The following is a 23,581-nucleotide window of genomic DNA, read 5'->3' on the forward strand; positions in this document are numbered from 1 at the left end:
GTTCTTACAGAATCACATAGTACTTAAGTGTTTCAGTTGGGTTTACATGCGTTTGAAATTTTTATTATTTTGCAACATGTTCATTCTTTAGTGCCAGGTCGTATTCTATTGTATGGTTATAAACTGCCATACAGTTTTTTCAGGGTGGCTACTTTATTGTTCCTAGAAATGTTTGAGAGTTGCCACTGTTCCACAAAGCCAGTACTTCTGTTGTCAGATATTTTCAGCCTCCCCTTGTCTTCCTCAGTGAATGGGAATGTGGTATCTAGATCTTTTGCCCATGTCTCTATAGGGCCAACTTGAAGCGATCTGAATGGAGAAACAGCAGGACCAGTTGTAAGGGGCTGGCTGGTAGGGATATGACAGTGTAGCCCCAAGGTTGTAGAGGTGAGGGGATCTGAATGGATCTAAAATTATTTGTACAGAGATGGTGACGAGTAATAGGATACTGCAAGTGTCAAATGTACTAGAATCTCCATGGCTTTCATTCCACTTTCATATCCCTCACACCCACCAAGGTCTTTTCCTTGCAGCCTATATGTGCTCTAGGAAAACTCAGGTTGTGAAAGTCAAGTCTTGCTTGGAAGGGTGAAAAACTCAAGCCATGTGACATCACTTTACAAGGTTACTGTGTCTTTGTTCACTTTTTTTGTTTACAATCACTGTCTGACTACATGTCTTATAACTACATGTCAAAACAAAAGTCCATAAAATTAAAGCACATACGAACCTCTGCAGATTGAAGTAGAGGCATAACATTAGCTATTGGAGAGAAGAGTCTGAGAGATTATCTTCCCAAACTTTCTTTTCTTTGGGGTGGGGGTGGGGAACAGAACGAGGGCTTAAATTCAAGTTTAAACCAGTGTTTGCGTGCCTGGTGTTCTACTACTTGAGCCACAGTTCCAGCCTTTTTTTTTTCCTCACAGTATTTTGGAGATAAGAGTTTCACAAACTTTTCTGTCTAGGCTGATTTTGAACCAATCTTAACCCCCTGAGTAGATGGAATTATAGGTGTGGACCACCTGTGCCCAGCTCAAGTTCCTTTATGAAGAGAAGGAAAAGTGAATGGCACTAAATGACTTACTGGATAAAACTAGCACCATATTTTGAGTACACGGAAATGGTAATAAAAAGTATGAAGAACAAAAATTAGTTTCTCTATAGCCTTGAAGAAATGTACCCTTGTCATAGATGCATAAAAGCTACTAGCACTGTCCTGCAGACTATATTCTGGATGTTCTGAACAGCTTCATCTGAAATATGAGTTACTGGCTATGATGGATTCTTTTTTTTTGGGCCAGGCCTGGGCCTTGGACTCAGGGCCTGAGCACCGTCTCTGGCTTCTACCCGCTCAAGGATAGCACTCTGCCACCTGAGCCACAGCGCCCCTTCTGGCTGTTTTCCATATATGTGGTGCTGGGGAATTGAACCGAGAGCTTCATGTGTAGGAGGCAAGCACTCTTGCCACTAGGCCATATTCCCAGCCCTATGATGGATTCTTGACTAGAAATTTTTTTGACTAAGCAAAACAAACATGTTTCTGCTACCCTGTTTATGTTCTGAGTATTGCTTTCTCCATATATAAAGCTCTCTTGATATTATTCATGCACATATAATGTATCTGCAAATGTGCCCAATACAACTAACTTGCTCTGTGTCCTAGAGAATTCCATTACCTCCATTCTGGATGAAGCATTTAAGGGATTACCAAATTTGGAAAGACTTGATCTGAGTAAAAATAATATCACCTCTTCGGGCATAGGTCCCAAGGCATTCAAGGTAAACATTCCAATTTGTATTTAACAATCCCCACAGACAGATTCACCATGATTGCCATTGGCTGGGGGTGGAAGTGAGGGAGGGAGAAAAAGGCAGCAAGATTTTTGTTGTAGTTTTCTTTCACCTTAACAAAGTTTCCTCTCTGATGTTCCTAAATTGCATTCAGGTTTTTCTCTTGAATACAGTTTGTTTTGCTTATGTTTAGTCTTAACCTAAGGGTATCAACAATAATATCAGTGACATTAACTGGATTTTTGAATATATGAAGCAATTTCTCTCTAAGTAGCTGAAAATATGTTGCTATTTGGTCTCCTAGAGTATGAAGTATCATTTAGGAATAAAGTAGAGCTTACTTGGAACCTCTTATTAAAATTTCCAGGCCAGCAAGACACAACTTTCTTATTTTTACACAATTGGAAAAGTCTCATGGAGGATTTTTAGCAGAGGGGTTCTAGGGAAACAAAACAAAAACCCACAAATGGACTCAGATGAAAATATGCACAGGGAAACAAAAATAGAAGGGAAGAAAAGTAGGTGTGGGTAAATGAAAACTCAAAAATGTATGTACTTTAAAAACCATAAGTTGGCAGGCAGCAGTGGCTCATGCCTGTAATCCTAGCTCCTTGGGAGGCCCAAATGGGAAAGATTGCTGTTTGTGGTCAACAGAGGCAAATTCTGCAAAATTACATTTCAATGGAGGGAAGCTGGATTCAGTGGAGTCTGCCCATTATCTCAGCTTTGATGGGAATACGGAAATAGGTGGGTTATGATGCAGGTGTATGCTTGGGTAAGAAGTGAGACCCACTTAAAAAATAACCAATACAAGAAGGACTGGAGGTATGGGTCAATGGTAGAGAGCCTGCCTAGCAAACATGAAGCCCTCAGGTCAAACCCCAGTACTACTCCCCTCAAAAAGACCTCAGTAGAACACAATATATTTCCTTAGGTAAAACTTTTGTTCCTTTAGACTTCTGGGCCATCTGTCCTTAGCCTCTTGTATTCTCAGCTCTTGGTTCTCCTCTGAAGTCAGGGGAGGCAAACAGGAGATGTGAATAGCTGGCATTAGAGAGTCATACTTTTCTTACATTTGATCAACCATGGGAGATTGCCTCCTTTCCTGTCCTGTTCTAAGACCATTAATATTTGAGTATCACTGGAGAAGTGATACTTCATATAACTTCAGTAAAACATGGTGGTACAGGCTAGGTCTGGCCAACAAACACACAAGTACAATGTGGACATACATTTTCCTGACAATTAACTGAGTACTGTATAGAAACAGCTAATGATACTTGAAGCCTTTTGTTTGGAAAACTTTCCACAGCAATTACTGCTGTTGTATGACCCTTTTCCTAGCATAAATATTAGGGTATATAAGAAAATGAACTTTATAAATGTTAGATGGGTTAACATCTATATGTTAGCATACTTGACAAATTACTGTATGATTAATATAAGTTCTGTTTGCTGCTGTGAAAGCAACCTCCTCAGTCCCAGCAAAATATTACGGATCCAGTGGCTGCAATAGCATTCTTTTGCTTTCTAAAGGTGCAATATAAACACTCAAAAGAGGAATACAAAATCAATAAACATAGTTTGCTACAAAGGCCAGGGAACAGTTACCAAGATAATGTTTAACTGTTAAAGGGGAACTGATATGCAGATTGCCATGTAGCCTAGATATTAGTGTCCAAGCCTTAGAGGGTACAGGTCTTCTGTGTGACTTTTATTCTCTTTTTAAACCGGCCAGTATGAAGAAGATGTGCTGTATAGCTGTCATCAGATAAAATGCTAATTTTGAGATTTTTTTTTAAAAGTTTCTGAAGAAGTTAATGCGTCTGAATATGGATGGAAATAATTTGGTACGGATTCCTTCAGAATTACCATCAACATTAGAAGAACTTAAAATCAATGAGAACAATCTTCAGGCTATTGGTAAAAAAAGTTTATCAGGTATTTAATTTTTTATGGCATGTTTTCTTATAACTTTTCTTCTCTTGTCGTATAGAAATTGATTTATATTATTACCAAATAAATAGAAAAAATTAGGTCATTTAATTTGATAAACACTTTATTCACTGTCAGACTTAATTGTAAAGAGATTTAAGAGCTGGGCACCCATGGCTAGTGCTTGTAATCCTAGCTACTTGTGAGGCTAAGAACAGAAAAACTGTACCTGGACAGCTAGCAAGACTTCTTTTCAACCAATAGCTGGGGTGCAGTGGCATGTGTTTGTCATGGAAAACTACATGGTGTTAGATTAGGGCAGAAACTTTTGACTATTTCCATGATAGGAACCTGGATAGGTGCCATGTACCTGTGATTCTACCAAGAATGGGAAGACTAAAAGTGGGTAGACTGCCGCTTGGGTGTATGCTTGTATAGATGGTATGGTTTATTGATATCATGCTAGCCTAGCAAATTTGAGGCCCTCAGTTTAAACCATACGTGCATACTGCATAAAAAAATATAAGCATGTATGGCACTGGGCCTTGCTATTGACACACTAAGATGGTGCACGCAGTGCTATGGTCCTACCTCAACCCGACTTTCTTATGGATACATGAGGAGCATTTAAACCTGCAGGAACTAGTTCCTCTTGTGCTTGTTTCTGGACAGTGCTGGGTAGCTGACATTATATCACATTTTCATTAATTCTAGTTGATATCTTTGATTAAATTGTGAGCTTCCTTAGGATAAGACTACCTATTTTATTTTTTATCTTACAGACCAAATAGCACTGCTGTGAATAGTGTCAGTACTTTCTATTAACTTAGTTTGTCTATTACGTAAATGTTGATAAACCAAGCACTTAAGGAGGGAAAATTTAAATTATTTCTTTAATTCCCAAAAAACTGCACAGGAACAAAAAACTTCTGGTCATGAAAAAAGAATAGTAATTGAGAATTGCCAAATCCAAGGATTATATAGTTATGGAAATACTCAATTTCCAGATGGATTTCAGGGCACACATGGAAAACATTAAACATAAATTTCGATGGGTTTTCTCATATGGAAAAAATGTAAAATTTAATTTCTAACTGCCCTCTTAAATACACTGAAAGGAACATAAAATTTAGAATAAGTGTACCGATGGGCTGTATGAACTATTATATATGGGCTTACATTTCTAACTCTACTATCAGAATGATACCTTACAGAACATAATCTGAGTTCTGTTTGTTTTTGAGACAAGGTCTTGCTATATAGTACAGACTACAGAGTGGTCTTGGACTAGGTTCTTAGTCCTTCTGCTGTCTTAGCCCCTTGGGTAGTGATGTTCCCTTGGCTGCAGTAGCTGCTGGGCTCCCTTGGCTGCCATGAGTCTTGCTGCTGTGGATGGTATGGTCAGACTCTCTGGCAGTGGGCCTGTATGGCTAAATATGGTCCATCTTAGTGCCATGATGCAACCCTCTTGTATGGAGTCCCTGGCTTGAGCATCAGTGGCTACTGCTCCCTATCATTCCTGGCTGTAGCTTTTCCCTTATGATATCACAGAGAAGTTGGGAAGAAAGCAGTTCAATAAGAAAAAAAATAGTACCAGAAATTCATGAAGACACAAGAGAACTGCTGAGGAAACTGCAGGTAGGTCATCTGTAAACAAGTTGTGAATAAAGGGCATGAAGACAAATAAATTGTGGGAGATGCCTGAGAGGTGAGTATGTCCTAAGGACAAAGGGAAGGTTTACCACGGATGGAGAAGATTGAAAGCCAGAGAGAAGACACTGGGAAACCAGACTTGCTTCAAAAATGTGTTTACTTTGATGGTACTGGGATTTGAACTCAGAGACTTATGCTTACCACTGAGCCATAGCTTCAGCCCTATTCAGACATACTTTTGTCAGGTCTAATGACCAAAACAACAAGCCATAATCACTGTGACCACTCTAGCCCATCAGGAGCACTGAGATGCTACCTTGTCCACAGCTGGTCATGGTACCTCACCCACCAAGTTTTCTCTTACCTCTATTTCGTGTTTATGAATCTTCTAACACAAACCTTAAATATAACTTACCAGAAACTACCTTCATCTAGTTTTCTTTCCCCTCCTCAAAACATCAAAGGAATCCCGGATTGGCTCTGTTTCTCTCACAGGAGGTCATGTAATGATTATTAGTCTACTTAAACTATCTTCCTTTCAATGGAAAACTACATTTTAAAACTTCATCTGTACACACAGAAATGCTAAATTCTCACTGCTGTTAATTTTAGGGAAAAAAATGAAGAAATAAAACCACTTATCCACTTTCCTGGCTGGCCTCCCTATTCTCTGTCATCCAACCCTTTGATCTTAATTACCATACTAGTCTTTTACAATGTGGCTTTATCATACCATCCCCTGTACTGCTTCTTGACACAGAGAGAATGAGAGCCAGTCTGCATCCAGTATACAAAGTCCCTCTCCCCAGGGCATTTCTTCTACCCCACTGCACAGGTCCTCACCAGGATGAGGTCCCCAGCATACCCAAGGGCATTTTACCTTTTGCTTCAGCCTAAAAATTCCTCCCATTTTACTGTAAATGCTCCTCTTAAGAGCCTTTCACTTTTATACAACTCAGATCTGTTTAAGCTTCTAACATTTATTATCTTTACTCCTAATAGGACTGTCTTTGGGTTAAGTAAGATTGAGTTGTACCGGGCATTCGGTGCAATGTCTATAACAGAAGTTGAATAGGCAAACATCCTTGATTCTGGGAATCTTAGCTACGCCCTGACCACTGACTCAGAGGCCCCTGGGTATGACACCATTGAGTGGTGAGCTCTAGCTCGAAACTAACTTCCAGTTAACTTGGATGATATTACTCCTGAGGCCAGTGTGGAAAAAAAACAAACTTGTTTATATTAAGACCTTTCTTGGTAGTTAAATCTGAAGATGTGGAGAATATTTGGTCATCTTTCTTTCCAAACATTCCCATTTGAAACAACAACAGTAACAACAAAAACATACCTTTCCACTTGGTTGCACTCTGTGCCCCAAAATGACTAAGCTGGGAATTCACTGCTTTGTTTTAGTTCTAACTCCCTTATTTAAAGACCGAAGGTTTGCCAGTGAAAGTGCTCTTTCATGTTTTGGAAAAAGGAATCCATTCCAACCTATTATGTATGACACTTTCAATTATACCTATAGGTCTTTGAAAATTCTTCTAATGATTTCTTATAACCTTCATACTCCTTGCCTACTTGTATTCCAAATTTCTGCTTGGCTAGAGTGGCCTCTAGCAGTATCTCTGACTTCTGAGTACCTTTTCCTATTCCTCTTTTGCTTCTTTTATAAACATTTGTACATCCAAATTCTTGAATGGTTTCTTATTTGGACTATGTAATTTTGTCGAATTGCTCATCTATGATGTGCAACGTACTTATGCGAGTGGGGACTGCAGATAACATTATTATCTCCACATATACTAAATTTTCACATGCGGGCTATAAACCTGAAAGCTTGGCTGAGGGCATAGCTCAACTAGAAGAATATCTGTCTAGGATATTTGAAACCCTGAGTTCAAACTCCAGTACTATACTACCAAAACAAAAACCAAAACTGTATGACTCTTCTTTTTAGTTGATACTAGAGATTGAACTCAGGGCCTTGCTCATACTAGGCAAGTGTTCTATAAGTAAGCCCCCAATTTCAATGATTCTAATATTTTGATAATTTTGTGTTTTTAGACTTAAATCAATTGGTCTCTTTAGAATTGGAAGGAAACAGTCTCAGTGAAAGCAATGTCAGTCCTTCAGCTTTCAAACCCTTGAAGAACCTATCTTATCTGCGTCTGGGAAGAAATAATTTTAGAATTATACCACAATGTCTTCCTGACTCTATTGAGGTATCAGTACCTTTCTTTTATTTTAAAATGTACTACACTTTAATATATAATAACAAAATAAACATATCTTAAAAAATATTGGTAACATACATTAAACTTGCTTAAGTTTCTGTGCTACATTCAGAATTTATTGTAAATCTGAACTTTAGATGCCCTTCAAAGATGATAAATGGTACTACTGACAGTTCCATTTGGGCAGAGTAGGGAAGAAGTGAGAGTTTGAACAGAAATCGCAACTTTCAAAAGGTACCTCTAAGACAATGTAAACTGTCCTAAACAGAATCATGAAGTACAGTCTAGACTAAGCTCAAACTGTTTTTTGGGTTTTTTTTTTTTTTTTGGCCAGTCTTAGGGTTTGGACTCAGGGCCTGAGCACTGTCCCTGGCTTCCTTTTGCTCAAGGCTAGCACTCTGCCACTTGAACCACAGCGCCACTTCTGGCCACTTTCTATATATGTGGTGCTGGGGACCTCATGTATACGAGGCAAGCACTCTTGCCACTTGGCCATATCCCCAGCCCCTAAGCTCAAACTGTTAAAACAACCTGACCCCCATACAAGTTCCAGGTAAAATCACACCTACTCTGACTCTTAGAGTATAGATCCAAGTGTTGGATCAACAAGGCTTTGACTTTCCAGAAGTTTTGTACCTTACAAATTTAAACAATTCTGCATTTGATTAACTCCATGATCCAAGTCTCTTCCTTCTTTCAACTGATCTAGTCAACCCAAAGGTTCTCTGGAGTGTGATTTCCTTGCTTCAAGGAGTATTCAAGTGATCATTGGTGAACAAGTATTAACATTCCTCATTTCCTGAATTATGGACACTGAGGTGTAGAGAGTCTAAAAATACTGACAGAGCCAGCTGGAGCCCAGGTTTCCTTACCTGAGCTTGTTTCTACCATGTTAGGCAATTAATTAATCCAGAAGAAGTTGGGATGGAGCCTCCTCTAGTGCAGTGAGCCAGAACAGAGTTATCTGTTGTGATTTCATGCTATTGTCATGGCTACCACTCTCCTTGTTCCTGTTCCCAGATTAAGAGTTATATAACAATGGAATTTACCAATATTTGGCTTTATTATCATAATCACCTAAGTTCTTAATACATATAAACTTTTGGACCTATTCTGAACATGCCAACAGAGATTTTTGGAGAGTAGGGTCAGAAAATGTTTTAAAAGACTGAAATTTTATGTAAATACATGTAACTGATTAAAATATATGGGCATATAATTTGAGTAATACAAAATATTAAATGCCCCTCTCTATGCCTGAACCTCCCATCCTGGCTTCTTTCTGTCCAAAGGAGAGTGCTAGGCAAATAGTATGCAAACATATGAACTATAAATCTTCCAAGGTTTCTGTTTTCATGCCAGCCTCACTGAACTTACATCTCAAGACTCACATCATTCTTTCCTACAACTGCAGAATTCTCAACTGATGACAGGTATACCAGGATTTATTTAACCTGTCCCTTACTGGGATCATTAGGTTGTAAATTATACTTTTAAAAGCTCATGAAGCTAACTAATTAAAAAAATCACTAATCTAACTCCTTAAATGTATGTGAAGATAAAAGCAAAGATAGCTGAAAATTATTAATTCCTAACAAATATCAAAATTAAGTGGCAAAGAAGAAACATGATAGGAACAGAAAGATACATGGAAGAATTCTACTTCTACATTCCAAGGAAAACAAGGAAAATGAACTATTTAGATCCTTTAGTAACAAAAATTTCTAATGCCAACTGAATTTAATTTGAAGGCAACCATTTATTCAAATCCTACCAGTAGTTCTATTTTTTTCTTTATTGTCAAAGTGAAGTACAGAGGGGTTTACAGTTTTATATGTAAGACAGTGAGTACATTTCTTATCCAACTGTTACCTCCTCCCTCATTTTTTCCCCACTTCCCCCTTCCCCTCTCCCTCTCCCACCATGAGTTACACAGTTGGTTTACACCAAATGGTTTTGTAAGTATTGCTTTTGGAATGGTTTGTCTTTTTATCCGTTGTCTCTTGATTTTGGTGTTCCCTTTCCCTTTCCTAGTCCTAATACACGTATATATAGTATCCAGAGATCAGATACAGTGATAGCAGGGGTAAAACCATGGAAAGGGAATACAAGAGAAAAAAAAAGGGTACTGTTTCACATGGCATGTTGAAAATAATTACAACAATGATATACCACTTGTTTCTATAATGTGGAGTTCATTTCACTTAGCATCATCTTGTGTGTACCAGCAGTTTTAGTAAATTTAATTCCGATCGTAAATTAAATCTCTTAACAAACGTAACTAACTTGTAAGAGTGAAAACATCAGCCTAAAAATTTATAGGTCTCTTAGAATTCTGGGAATGCTGGCCTGGAGGTATGAGTCAGCTAGGATGAGCGCCTGATGTAACAGCCCCAGTGCCTTGCGCAGGCATTGTGGTCCTTCTAGGCCCTTCACTAAGAGGCCTTCTTGCTTCCTAGGCTTTTTAAATCCAAAAGGGAGCATTTACCTGAGTAAACTTTACAAACTAGAAAGATTTATATAAATATGTGGCATTAATGTATCTTGTAAAAATTATGGCTAAAAATTAAACATAATTAACTTCATAATCAGGATGACAGTACTTTTTCTTTTACTAGTTATAAAATTTGACAATATAAAAAAAGTATGCACTCACTTTAAAAAACAGTAAGACTTTGATAATACTCTACCCATAATGTATTCTCAAATGTTCTACATTAAAATTTTAGTCTCTGAAATTGAATATATTACTGAACACAAAAAGAAGAAAAATAATAGTCTTTTCTCTCAATAGGAATTATACCTAGAAAATAACCAAATTGAAGAAATAGATGAAATTTGTTTCAATCATACCAGAAAGATCAATGTGATTGTACTACGTTACAATAAAATAGAAGAAAATAGGATTGCTCCTTTAGCCTGGATAAATCAAGAGTAAGTATATGTTACCATTTAACTTTCTTAGCATCCTATCTTTCTTCAAACTGAGCTACTTTGTAAAGTTTCCAAACTGCTCATTATGTAACTGGATTTAGGATTGCTACTGCCTAATGGATACCCTGCCATGTATGTCAAGTGTTGAGCTAGCAAGATCTGAGATCTGACCATATTTCAAATGCCAGCCCAGCTCTTCTTATCTCACAAGTTGTCAAGGGCTTAACTAGAATAATCCCCTGCACATAAATAACTAGGAAGATAAATGCTATCCTTTTATCTAACCCATATTAGGTAGAAACACCAGGCTCCAAAGACTAGGCTTGTCCCTCAATCCTACTCCACCTTCTTTTGTCCAAATTATTTATCTATCTTAACTCTCACTAATACATTAACAAATGTTCTTTGATGGGAGTGAGCTCCCTTGCTGCAGTCCTCACTAAAGGGGAGGAAGTCAGAGGTGAGGCCTGGCATTAAGTCCAATAGAGCCAAAAACAAATCCTGTGTGACAGGCACGACATTTCCTGAGTATAACACAACTTTGGATATGTTAGAAGTGTGATAAAGAGAGATGAAAGAAGTCTTCAGAGCCAACTGGAGGATACTGAGGCCCCTGTGAGTATGAGTCTTTACCTGGTGAATAGGGATAAGTAGATGCTCTAGAAGACTCAGGGGAAATTCCAGAAAGAAGACAGAAGTTCATCACATTCCCTAGACCTTCCATCACTCTGTCCTATTCCAAGTCCCAGGTGTACCAGATCATCAAAACAAATGTGGAATGAAAATACAGAGGAAAAGAAAACAAAACTAGCACAAACCAAAAATTCCTTTGCTCCCCATTTTATTCCAAGGATCTGAGATTTCTCCCATGGACTCCACTGTGCCCCTTTGTTGGACACTTGTAATTGGGAGGCAGGATGGATCTTTACATGAGCTTTGGAGCCAGATAGGTTCAAGCTAGCAATAAACAAGTTCCTATTTAGAATTATCACCACAAACTGGTACATAGGAACATAGGAACATAGGAACATAGGTACATAGGAACATAGACCAGCTGGCCTTGTCAAAATTTAGAGCTGCTAGTGTTATTTTCCTGAGGTCTCTACCCTGTTAACTTTTTGTTGTTGTTGTTACAGAAACCTAGAATCCATTGACCTCTCCTATAACAAGCTATACCATGTCCCCTCCTACCTACCCAAGTCATTGGTGCACCTTGTACTTGTGGGGAACCAGATTGAACGGATCCCTGGATATGTATTTGGCCATATGAAACCAGGCCTAGAATACTTGTACCTGTCATTTAACAGACTTTCTGATGATGGTGTGGACAGAGTCTCATTCTATGGGGCCTATCATTCTCTGAGAGAGTTATTTCTGGACCACAATGATTTAAAATCTGTACCACCTGGGATACAAGAAATGAAAGCACTACATTTTCTGAGGCTGAACAACAATAGGATACGGTAAATTTTGGTTCTTTCAAGGATGAATTTAAGTTGTGGTTGAGTAAAAGTATGATAAAACAACCATGGCATGAACTCCAGGATTTATTTTGAGGGGAACAAAAGGGCATCCCTGGTGTTGGTGGATCACACCTGTAATCCTAGCTACTCAAGAGGCTGAGATGGAGCTGTGGCTCAAGGGGTAGAACACTAGCCTTGAGCACAAAGAGGCTCAGAGGCAGTGGCCAGGCCCTCAGTTCAAGCCCTACAACCACCAAAAAGAAAGAAAAAAAAAGAGCCCTAACGAGTTGGGATTAATTATTAATAATTGTTGAGTTAGGATCACAGGTACATGAAAATTCATAATCATGTTTTTAAAATATGTTGACAGTATTTTAATAGTTACTGTTGAGTATTATTACATAGTACTTAGTACCTTGGAGACAGGTTCAAATAAGGCTGCACATTGATAACAGACTAAGTACTACTCTCACCTACATAAGTAATTTTAAATAAACTTACTTGCAGATCAGATGGTTATTCTTTTTTTTAATTTTTTTTATTGTCAAGGTTTTGTACAGAGGGGTTACAGTTATATACATAAGGTAGTACATTTCTTTTGTTTGTTTTGTTTTTTGCCAGTCCTGGGGTGTAGACTCAGGGCCTGAGCACTGTCCCTGGCTTCTTTTTGCTCAAGGCTAGCACTCTGCCACTTGAGCCACAGCGCCACTTCTGGCTTTTTCTATATATGTGGTGCCGAGGAATCGAACCAAGGGCTTCATGTATATGAGGCGAGCACTTTACCACCAGGCCATATTCCCAGCCCCAGATGGTTATTCTTTATGCAAAAATTAAACTTGCTTCTATCTAGACTTTTTTTTTTTTTTTTTGCCAGTTTTGGGGCCTGAACTCAGGGCCTGTCCCTGGCTTCTTTTTGCTCAAGGCTAGTACTCTACCACTTGAGCCACAGCACCACTTCTGGCTTTTTCTATATATGTTGTGCTGAGGAATTGAACCCAGAGCTTCATGTATACAAGGCAAGCACTCTACCACTAACCCATATTCCCAGCCTGACTTTTTTTTGGGGTCAGGCATGGGGCTTGAACTCTGGGCCTGGAATGATGTCCCTTAGCTCTTCACCTCAAGGCTAGTGCTCTACCAGTTGAACCACAGTGCCACTCCAGTTTTCTGGTAGTTAGCTGGAGATAAGAGTCTCACAGACTTTCCTACCCGTGTTGGCTTTGAACTGCAATACTCAGATCTCAGCCTCCTGAACAGCTAGGATTACAGACGTGAGCCACCAGTGCCTGTAGATTTTTATGGAAGCAAAATTCTGAATAAACTATATTGAGTCACAATTTTCATTTTTGGGGGGGCATATTTTGTGTTTGTTCTGTTCTGCCTAGACAGCATGAGTGACTGGAAGATTAACCTGAGACACTTGTTGGCCTGAGAAACCTGTACTTTCAGCTAGCTAAGATTACATATGTAAAGTATCACATACAACTTGTTTGTTTAGACTGGGGTCTTAGCATTTTCCCTGGGCCTAGCTTCAAACCAGTTTTCCTGAGCAGATATGATTACAGACATGAATCACCAAACTTGTGCCTTCTGGTTTTCAAATCACAAGATTTCCCCCACTTGCAGACTGTGACCATGCATTTGTGTGCATCTATAGTTTCTATTTTCACATTTACATCTTTGATATAGCTGGAATTTGTTCTAGCATTGTTCATACTGAGCTAGACCAGGGGGAGCCAGAACAAAATGTTCTTTGTAATTGGTCTGACTTTTGCTATTAGCTGGTATTGCTTGAAATCCTTAAAAAAAATTTATGTTATGGTTCAAGACCAAGGATATAAGAAGAGTATTCAATTATTTTATGAGTAAAAGCATATTTTAAAACAAAAGTATCCAGGCACCAGTGGCTCATGCCTGCAATCCTAGCTACTCATGAATCTGAAATCTGATAATCAAGGTTTGAAGCCGGCCCTGGCAGGAAAGTCTCAGAGACTCCTATTTCCAATCAACTGGAAGTAGAGCTGTGCCTCAAGTGGTAGAGAACCAGCCTTGAGCAAAATATCTGAGACTGGTGCACAGGCACTGAATTTAAGCCAGTACTAGCACCAAAAACAAAAAAAGAAAAGTAAACTCTTAAATCTTAAAAGTAACTTATTTCTTGGATCATTAGTGATTTTCATGTCTATTTTTCTCCAGGCATATTCTTCCAGAAGAAATTTGCAATGTTCAAGAAGATGAGGATTCAACTCTGGGACATCTTCATCTTGAAAACAATTATATCAAAACTAGAGAAATATCATCCTATGCATTCTTATGCATAAGATCATATTCAAGTATTGTTCTTAGACCACAAAAAATCAAGTGATACAAAATTTTCTTTTGCCATTTATAAATTTTGCTCATATATTTTAGTAGCATGTCACTAATAAAAGACATAATCTTCATGTTATACTTAGTGTTATGGTGCTAGTCAACTTGCTTATAATGTTAATCCACAGATGAATAAATGAAAAAACACAGAAAAGGTGTAGTCTTCTAGGAGTTTCAGTTGAAGTGTGAAATCCCCCATTTCCCATCATCATTCTGAGTTAGATCAAGAGAAATTTGAACAAAACAAATTCTATCTGACTCTTGCTATTAGCTGATTTAAAAAAACAACAACGCATGTGGGCCGGAGGCCAGTTGCTCACACCTGTAATCCTAGCTATTCAGGAGGCTAAGATCTGAGGTTTGCAATTCAAAGCTAGCCCAGGCAAGAAGGTCCATGAAACTCTGATCTCCAATTAACCACCAGAAAACCAGAAGTGGAGCTCTGGCTCAAGAGGTAGAGCATTAGCTTTGAGCTGAAGAGCTCAGGGACAGTGTCTAGGCCCAGAGTTCAAGCCCCAAAACCAACCAAAAAAAAAAATTATGCATGTGATGGTTCAAGACCAAAGGGTTTCTGACGGGAAAAAAGACCAGGTAGAATTTATCAAGTATTGTTTATTGTGCTATTATATTTTATTCATTTCCTACAAAACCCTATATTGTAATTACTAGTATAAGTATACCTCAGTATTGAGTTAGGTTTAATTCCTTCCATAAATTACATATGGTTAAAATAGGATTATAATGCTATCTTGTTAGTTTAAATCATGCCACTGTGAGTTATGTACATTGTTAACATTAAATGAAGTTAGCAGAAGGGGACACAAAATTTACTGTTTTTGAGACTTCTATTAATTCAATCTTAAGTTAAAAAACGGTATTTTAAGCTGGGGATAATGCCTGCCTCATCCTGTAATTCTACCTACTCAAGAGGATAAGATTGAGAGGATCAGTGTTTGAGGCCAACAGAGGCAGTGTTCTAAGATTCTACCTCAACTGATAAAAGCTGGGTGTGGTAGTACGTGCTTGATATCCCAGCTACAAAGGGAGCATAAATAGGCAAGCCTGAGCATGAAATTCTTTTTGAAAGATAACAAAAGCAAAGGATAGGTGGTGTGAAGTGGTAGTGCATCTGTCTAGTAAGCACATGTCTCTGAGTTCAAACTCCAGCACAGCCAAAAACAAAACTAAATCAAACCTGAATGTTTTAAAATCCAATTCTTCATGCAAAATCAAAATAATTATGGAAAGTAGGGTGGGGGAATGTGGCTTAATGGTAGAGTGGTTGCCTAGCATGCATGAAGCCCTGGGTTTGATTCCTTAGTACCACATAAACAGAAAAAGCCAGAAGTGGTGCTGTGGCTCAAGTGGTAGAATGCTAGTCTTGAGCAAAGAGAAGTCAGGGATAGTGCTCAGGCCCTGAGTCAAAGCCCCAGGACAAAACAAAACAGCCATTTCCAGGATGGAAATTTCATCATGTTCTGAATGGGATATTTTAATTTCATAAAAATAGTAATAAATGTCCTTATATCGAACATTCTTTATGATACGCTTTAACAGATGTTCAATTTGGCTTCATAAATATGTTGTAAATACTAACATATATGTACACTAGGAAAGTTCTTGCTTAGCCATGGTCAGAAAATGTTGACAGCTTGGTCTCATTTTTACATACATGTACAGAGATACTAGCTCTATTTTGATATTGATATTTAGATTATGTATATGAATATTTTTAAAAAATCCCTAAGAAATGATAAAGTGAAAGACATACATAGCTTGAGGTTATGAAGAAATAATTACACCAGGATTGTCTTGTTCCCTAAAAACTGATTAATTATGCAGTTATTTTGCTGAGATTCATGATTTAATTGTAAAGTATAATATCTGGGACAAATAAGTGGTTTTTATTCAAGGTTCGTTGAAGGTTCCATGTCATTGGAGAAATGAGCATCTCTCCTTCCAGACTAAGCAGCAGTGCTCTCAATAGAAGGGCTTGATTCCCCAAGCTCTCCTCTTCTTTCTTCTGAAAATCAGTGGTGTAGATACAATCTAAATGACATACCATGAAGAGCACAGAGTCTTCCTTCTCCTTTCCCTAGCTCCACTATATAACCCAGCAGATCTCTCTAGCCCACAGTCCTCCAGCCCTCCTTCTGTAAGGAGGGACACAGTATCTGCAGAGCTTACAGAGCTCCAAATGGAGCAGGGAGATGGTGGCTCTGGGTTCAGCAAGCGCAGGTGACACACGAGAGTGATTTGAAGTATGTGGCTGATTTGGGATTTAGCCTACATCTGCTGACTCTTAAGTCTGTGTTGCTTTTCTATTGTATAACAACTCTTTGGTTTTCATCTGAAGAATCTGAAAGTATTTCCTGATAAAGGCCCAAAATCTTGGCAGCTGATGCTCAGCTAAAAGCACAGCGCATGGGATGTGACAAGTATTGCCAACACAGAGGTAGAAGATAATCAGAACTTCCTCTCCAAGTCTGGGGGAGAGGCAACTATCTACTCTTGGTTCAAAGTACCAGTACAAGGAAGGGAGAGTAGCTGGGGAAAGATGACTGCTTTAATGAAAATGGAAAAAAAGCAAACCACTCAAGGTTGAAAACTTGTGTATGCAGTGTTTTGTGGTCAGCATGACAGTTCTAGGGTTTGTCAGGGCAGGAAAATCATTCACTCATAGTTATTCCAGTAACTTTTAAATAACGTGTAATATAAACCTTTGAATCTACTTGGAAGTGTTAGTCATGATAATGCTTGTTTTAAGATTACACTAGTCTTGGTAAATATATGAAAATGTAAGCCACAAATAGGTATTTGGCTAACACCACCCCCCCCCCCCTTTTTTGTGCTGGTCCTAGTGCTAGAACTCAGAGCCATCCCTGAGCTTCTTTTTTGCTCAAGGCTATCACTTTACCACTTAAACCACAGCTTCACATTCATGATTTTTGGTGGTTAGTTGGAGATAAGAATCTCCTGGGCTTTCCTGGCTTCAAACAGTGATCCTCAGATCTCAGTCTCCCAGCTAAGATTATCAGCATGAGCTACCAGCAGCTGGCTAAACCCAAATGTTTACTACTCGTAATTCTACTATTAAGCACTGTACTGTAGGCAAAACTGGTTCCCTTGAATTGATAAATTTAGATGGAGAGCAATAAAGAAAACAGGCTATAATTAACACTAATTCATAAAATACACACATAGTTCAGAGAAGAAAATATCAATAGGTCTGAGGTGGGTCCAGAGGTAGAATAAGCTGAGGAGACAAGAAAAAATAAGCATAACTTAGGTCTGCGCTGACTATTGGAGGAATGAGTGGAAGGCTTGCTATACAAGGAAGAGACAAACTTCATGAAATGCAAAGTATGCCATTAGCATAAGAGAACATATCAAAAAACAATGATGTAAGGAAATGAAAGCCATTCACTACAAAAATCCAGGAAGAGTAGTAGCTAAGTGGGAACTCATATAGCATGGATGAAAAGAAGACACCAAAAGGAATTTAGTGAGTAGTCATCTGACCAGATAAGAAGTACACAAAGAAGTGACCAGGGAGTGCAACTGATCTAGTCACATAATGCTGCTGATAAGTTGATAAAAAGAGGTCACCTGCAAAAGGTAATAGTGAGTTGAGGTGCTGGTGGCTCACACCTAGGGACTGTGGTTCAAAGCCACCCCGGGCATGAAAGTCTGTTAGACTCTTACCTCCAGTTAACTACCAAAAAAAGCTGGAAGTGGCTCAAGTGGTGGAGCACTATCCTTGAGCAATAAAACTCAGGGACAGCACCTAGGTCCTGAGTTCAAGCCACAAGACTATTAGAAGAAAAAAAAAAAGGTAGTGATGAACCTACATGTGGCTACAGGTCAGAAAACAGAAGACAGAAAAACAGAAGGACACAGGTTTGGAAACAAACACGCGGGACAAGGACACATGCCTGAAGGGGCTTGTGAATAAAAGGGTACTGACCATTATTTCAAGAGAGAAAAGCCAAGTTCACCATAGTCTCTGACTTCCCAGAGCCAGCATCCAGTCATAGAAGGAGCCACACCTAAAGTCGATCCTCAGAAAGCCTCCCATGTACTTGATATCTGTGCTGCTACTTCAGGACAGTCTGAGTTTATAGGCTTAACTGAATATCTAATATTACTACTTAAGTATTATTTTGTTGCATGTTGCTTTTGTACAATAACTGGGTAGAGACAATTGTTTTTTCTCAAAAGAGATCATAAAAATTTGGAGAAATGAGAATTCCTTTCTTTGACCCTTGCATCCTATGCAAAGTAAGTGCTAAACTGGCTACTGAATGAAGAATTTTGTTTCTTTAGTCCACAATGCAAACTATGCTCATGTGTTGTTCAAAACTAATATGAATACTCAACCTAAGAAAGAACAGAAATTAATCTGCAAATTTTAAGGATTTTCAGAACAAAAATAAGAAAGCAAATGGAAAAAGATTTACTCAAGTCATAGAATTAGGAATAATTTATCTTGTATTTCCTGAATAGACATCAGAAAAAGCTTATGTTTTAAACAAATCATGCTTTGACAGTTGGTTATACTTAGTAATCAATCTGGTTGTTCTGTATTATGGCAACATTGACTACATCCTTCCAAGGCCATCATTTAAATATACCATGAATTACTATGTTCCAAAGAAACTATGTTATTGGAATACTCAAATTCTGCTGTTTAAGTGAAACGTCCAAGGGTGGGGTAAAACCCTGTATGAAATCAATTCCACCCCTTCCTCTTAATTAGAGAAAGAGTGGAAAGTTTCCTCATTAGAAGTGTTTACAGGGCTGGGGATATGGCCTAGTGGCAAGAGTGCCTGCCTCGGATACACGAGGCCCTAGGTTCGATTCCCCAGCACCACATATACAGAAAACGGTCAGAAGCGGCGCTGTGGCTCAGGTGGCAGAGTGCTAGCCTTGAGCGGGAAGAAGCCAGGGACAGTGCTCAGGCCCTGAGTCCAAGGCCTAGGACTGGCAAAAAAAAAAAAAAAAAAAGAAGTGTTTACAAACGAAGAAATGAATGAATTACTTCTCTCCAATTAGTTAAATAACAAGCCAGATCATTCATCAATCCAAAATTCAAAAATTTTTGAAGTACCCATTACAAGACATTTATAACCAGCTCTAATACCAGAAGACTATCAGAGACCCTTGACCCCAAGTGTTTGTGAATGTAGAGATTTCATGTCTTGTAGTTTAAAGTAACAATGATTAGCATGACACTGAATTGGAATCAGTATTGGCAAGGGACCTTCCCAAATAACCTGGGCTCTGGGTTCCAGTTTCCTCACACACAAAATTGGAAAACATGTATGTCCTATGGCTGATGGAAGATTAAATGAGGTAATGATGTGAGAAAGTGCCAGGCACAGGACAGGTATAAATGAGTGGCTATCAATGTCTACATTCATGCAATTGGTAACTTAAGATTTCAGGCCTTTAAATTTGGTGGTAATTACTTAAAGGTTCCTTAGACTGGTGTGAAGCATAGTGGAGAAAGGAGCGGCCCTAGTACCAGCAGGACTGCTCAGCACTCTGCTCTGTACAGGGCCAGAAAGTTAAAAGCCTTGAGATTTGCAACCAGCAAGGATCCAGTGGCTATGCTGGTAGCTCAATAAACCATGACTCTCCTCAGGAGAAGACGGGTTAACAACAAAACTCAAATCTGATCAACTACATTTCTTTTTTTTTTTTGGCCAGTCCTGGGCCTTGAACTCAGGGCCTAAGCACTGTTCCTGGCTTCTTTTTGTTCAAGGCTAGCACTCTGCCACCTGAGCCATAGGGCCACTTCTGGCTGTTGTTTTCTTTTCTTTCTTTCTATATATGTGGTGCTGTGGAATCGAACCTAGGGCTTCATGTATATGAGGCGAGCACACTTGCCACTAGGCCATATTCCCAGCCCCCTGATCAACCACATTTCTAAGGTGTCATGATGTATGCTCATGTCCATGGCAAAGAACAACATGAACCTAAGTGCAGATCAGCCCTGACTAGTATCCAGGATGAGTGAGTCCAGTGGGTAAGAAAGCTGGAAGTTAGAGCCTAAACTACTTCTCATTATAGGTTTAGAAAACAAGAATGATAGGAAATAAAATTGATCTGTAAGCTATGACTCACTGTGATTACCTGTAATACCTAACAAGGGAAAAAACTTCACATTACTTAAAACAGCTAGCCAAACTAGAAAAGCATTTGATCAATAAGCCTGATTTCTCTCTGAGTGTTTCCAACAGGACAGTGCACTGATGAGTCTAGGCCTTTTTATCCTTGGATACAGGAGCAGATTTCATGTAGGGGTTTCCCCTAACAAGTTTGCCTCTTTTCTATTTCATTTTCTGGTTCTATGTTTATCAGCTCCATTTGAATCTACCCCAAGAGAACCACAGGCATTTGTAAAAGACTTCTACTACAAACGGTATAAGTCTGTGTAATGTACGTTTGATTCTATATGCTTCAAGAAAAACTTCTGCATATTACTCACATGCCTTTGCTTCCACATGCTGTACAAGAACATTTACAATGGTAAGCATTGCTAGAATTCAGTTTGTCACATGCTGTTGCTTTGTGAACAAGTAGATCTTGGAGAATCTATTCTTTTCTGTGAAATTATATTTCCTTTGTACATGTAAGTGGATAAAATAAAAACTTAAACACTAGCTGATTTTTTCCTTTGCATAAAATGTGAAGAATGTGAACCCCACACCAGGGAAAGCATGATTGTATTAAAAGTAACATGTGATTACACTGAGTATTAGTTTGGAAAAGGAAAGGAATACTTCATGTTATTAAAATGTTCTAGTTTGTTTCTAAGTAACAGAATCCCTGTGGGCAAGTAAAGTTACATTAAACTATCAGCTGATACAAGAAAATATTTTTTTATTGGGGATCTGCTAAAGGTTTGTCTGTTCTGCAAAACTAGAAGTTAAACTCATAGGTACCACATTGATATACGAACAATTGAAGATTAATGCCATTAGGTCGCAACACTCAGAAGAAAAGAAAAATTATATATTTTAGGGCAGTAGTTCTTAACTATTTGAAGGATGGATTCCTTTTGACAATATGATAAAATCTACAATGGACCCTTCTCTGTAGAAAACCATGCATATAAAACACTTCATGTATCCAAAAATTTATTTAAAAAATTCTAAAAACTCCTGCAAGGATTTGTGTGTCCAAGTTAGGAATCTCTGTCCAGGGTAACATCTGAATTAACATAAATTTTACCCAAAAATATTTTGCTAACAAAAGGACAAATTAAAAAACTAAAATTAAGATTGTCTTATTATTTGCCTCATTTTTTAGCATTTATTCCATTTATTTAGTAACATTTTCAAGGCTACACAAAATTTTAAATGGTAATATAATAATGTGCATTTCTATACCTCACACCTATACTCACCAATTAATGCTTTGTACATCTCTTTTATCTGTCTCCCCTTCCATATTCACATCAATCTATCCATCTATATACAGAATCTGTACTATATTTAAATCTGTATCTATCAATCCATCTGTTACTTCCATCTACAACTCTATCTATCTGGCCATCCATCCATGAGGGATAATTCTGGATGATTTGAATGTATATTGTACACAACAATTAGTGTAATACTTCAGCATGGCTAATGTAAGAACAAAGGCATTTGCTTATAATCTTGAGATAATTATCACTTACATGCTACAAAAATCCAAGAAATCTAACAATGATTCAGGATAATATACTATCCATATTCAGATCTCAGATGTTCCAATAATGTCCTATGCTGTAGTGTGTGAGGTTCAAAACTTAATCAAGTTTCACAAATCTGTTACTGGCCATTTCTTCAAAAAGCACTCATTTCTTCCTGTAGGAGAAACATTATTTAGAAACACAGATTTGGAAGCTACATGTACTTGCTGTTTTCAGGTCCTCTTAGTGGAAAAAAGCTGAGAAATTTACTTAAAACAAAACTATTACTTGTACTGACTTCTCAATAAAAATTGACTTTTGAGATATTAACTAATCTGATACCCATATAATATAAAAACTTAAATTGTGTAAGTCCTTTATTATCTATAAATTCAACTAAATCTATACAACAGGACCATCTGGGGCAGTAATTCAGTTTTCACAGTCAAGTAAGATGACAAGTGAATTCAACTCTGTGACCCTGCAACAGTGAGTCCACGAGCTGCAGGGGAGCAGAGGAGGGAGATAGCCCTTCATCTACCAGCAATGTTGCGGTGTAGGACTTCAGGGCATGTAGTATCAGGAAGAGAACCTACAAATTTGGACTATGAAATAAAATTTCCTGGCAGTTGATGTGGAAGAGCATGAGCAGAAAAGGGAAAGAACACATTCCCCTAGAAGGAGGAACCTGAGCTCCAGACAACTGTTTCCATGCAAAAGTAGGAACCATGTATAGGCAAAACCTGATTTCTCAAGAAGATAAAATCTACTTTTTACATATGGAATTTCTATCTAATAAAACACATATATACGACTCCCAAAGATTACAAGTGTTCATGGAAGATCTTTAAAGGGTAATTAACTCAGTTGAATATATAATTTGTAGCATGTTACTACAATACTATATAGGAGTGAAAAAATGAAACATCATTCTTGAAGGAAACTAGCCAGATACAAGAGTGAATGCACCATATGATTCTATTTACATAAGTCAGACAGTAGCTTAAATTGGAAATTATATTCCAATTTCAGAGGATGAAGAAGAACTGAAGAAATGTAATTTTTGATCAAGAATCCACTTGGGAGTTAGTTGAGCCATACCATTATGGTGTTTATCTCTCTGTAATATATGCTCCAACAAAACAAAGTATTATTCAGGACAAACTGAATTTTATTCAAGGGCTTCCTGTTTATGACTGTTCTAATGGATTTCAGGCAGATGCTGGATGCTCTGGGCACAAGGATGAATAAAATACAGTTCATACTTTCATGAAATGCCCTATTCGTCAAGTTAATGAGTATATTTGTAACTCAAAATATAATTGAATAACTGAAAGTTCCGCTGGGTGCTGCAGGGCTGGAACACACATGAGCTACACTGGAGGCTGGCAGTATGAGGTTGCCTGTGAAGGACAGATTTGAGGTCCAAAGACAAGTATTTCACTTCAGTTAGGGGAGGAGGAACATGTGGCTAAGTTGCTCTGTACATGGTAGGCACAAGTGTCCCATGGCTG

General features: G+C 38.2%; 2 protein-coding genes across 5 annotated transcripts in view; one reads left to right on the forward strand and one right to left on the reverse strand.

The window, feature by feature from the left end:
* Ecm2 (extracellular matrix protein 2) overlaps positions 1-14,462 on the forward strand; it is a 30,732-nt gene extending 16,270 nt beyond the window's left edge. For all 4 annotated transcript variants that reach the window (XM_048344156.1, XM_048344217.1, XM_048344287.1 and 1 more), the window contains 6 exons: positions 1,664-1,779; positions 3,597-3,732; positions 7,447-7,604; positions 10,411-10,550; positions 11,687-12,013; positions 14,210-14,462. In XM_048344156.1, the coding sequence (XP_048200113.1) occupies positions 1,664-1,779; positions 3,597-3,732; positions 7,447-7,604; positions 10,411-10,550; positions 11,687-12,013; positions 14,210-14,378 (1,046 nt within the window). In that variant the 3' untranslated portion in view covers positions 14,379-14,462. The remainder of the gene's footprint in view (positions 1-1,663; positions 1,780-3,596; positions 3,733-7,446; positions 7,605-10,410; positions 10,551-11,686; positions 12,014-14,209) is intronic.
* The window catches only part of LOC125350356 (centromere protein P), a 196,499-nt gene that overhangs the window by 56,337 nt on the left and 116,581 nt on the right, over positions 1-23,581 (reverse strand). The window lies entirely within an intron of this gene.

The sequence above is a fragment of the Perognathus longimembris genome, chromosome 1, assembly GCF_023159225.1.
Source record: "Perognathus longimembris pacificus isolate PPM17 chromosome 1, ASM2315922v1, whole genome shotgun sequence".
In the NCBI taxonomy this organism is placed as follows: Eukaryota; Metazoa; Chordata; class Mammalia; order Rodentia; family Heteromyidae; genus Perognathus; species Perognathus longimembris.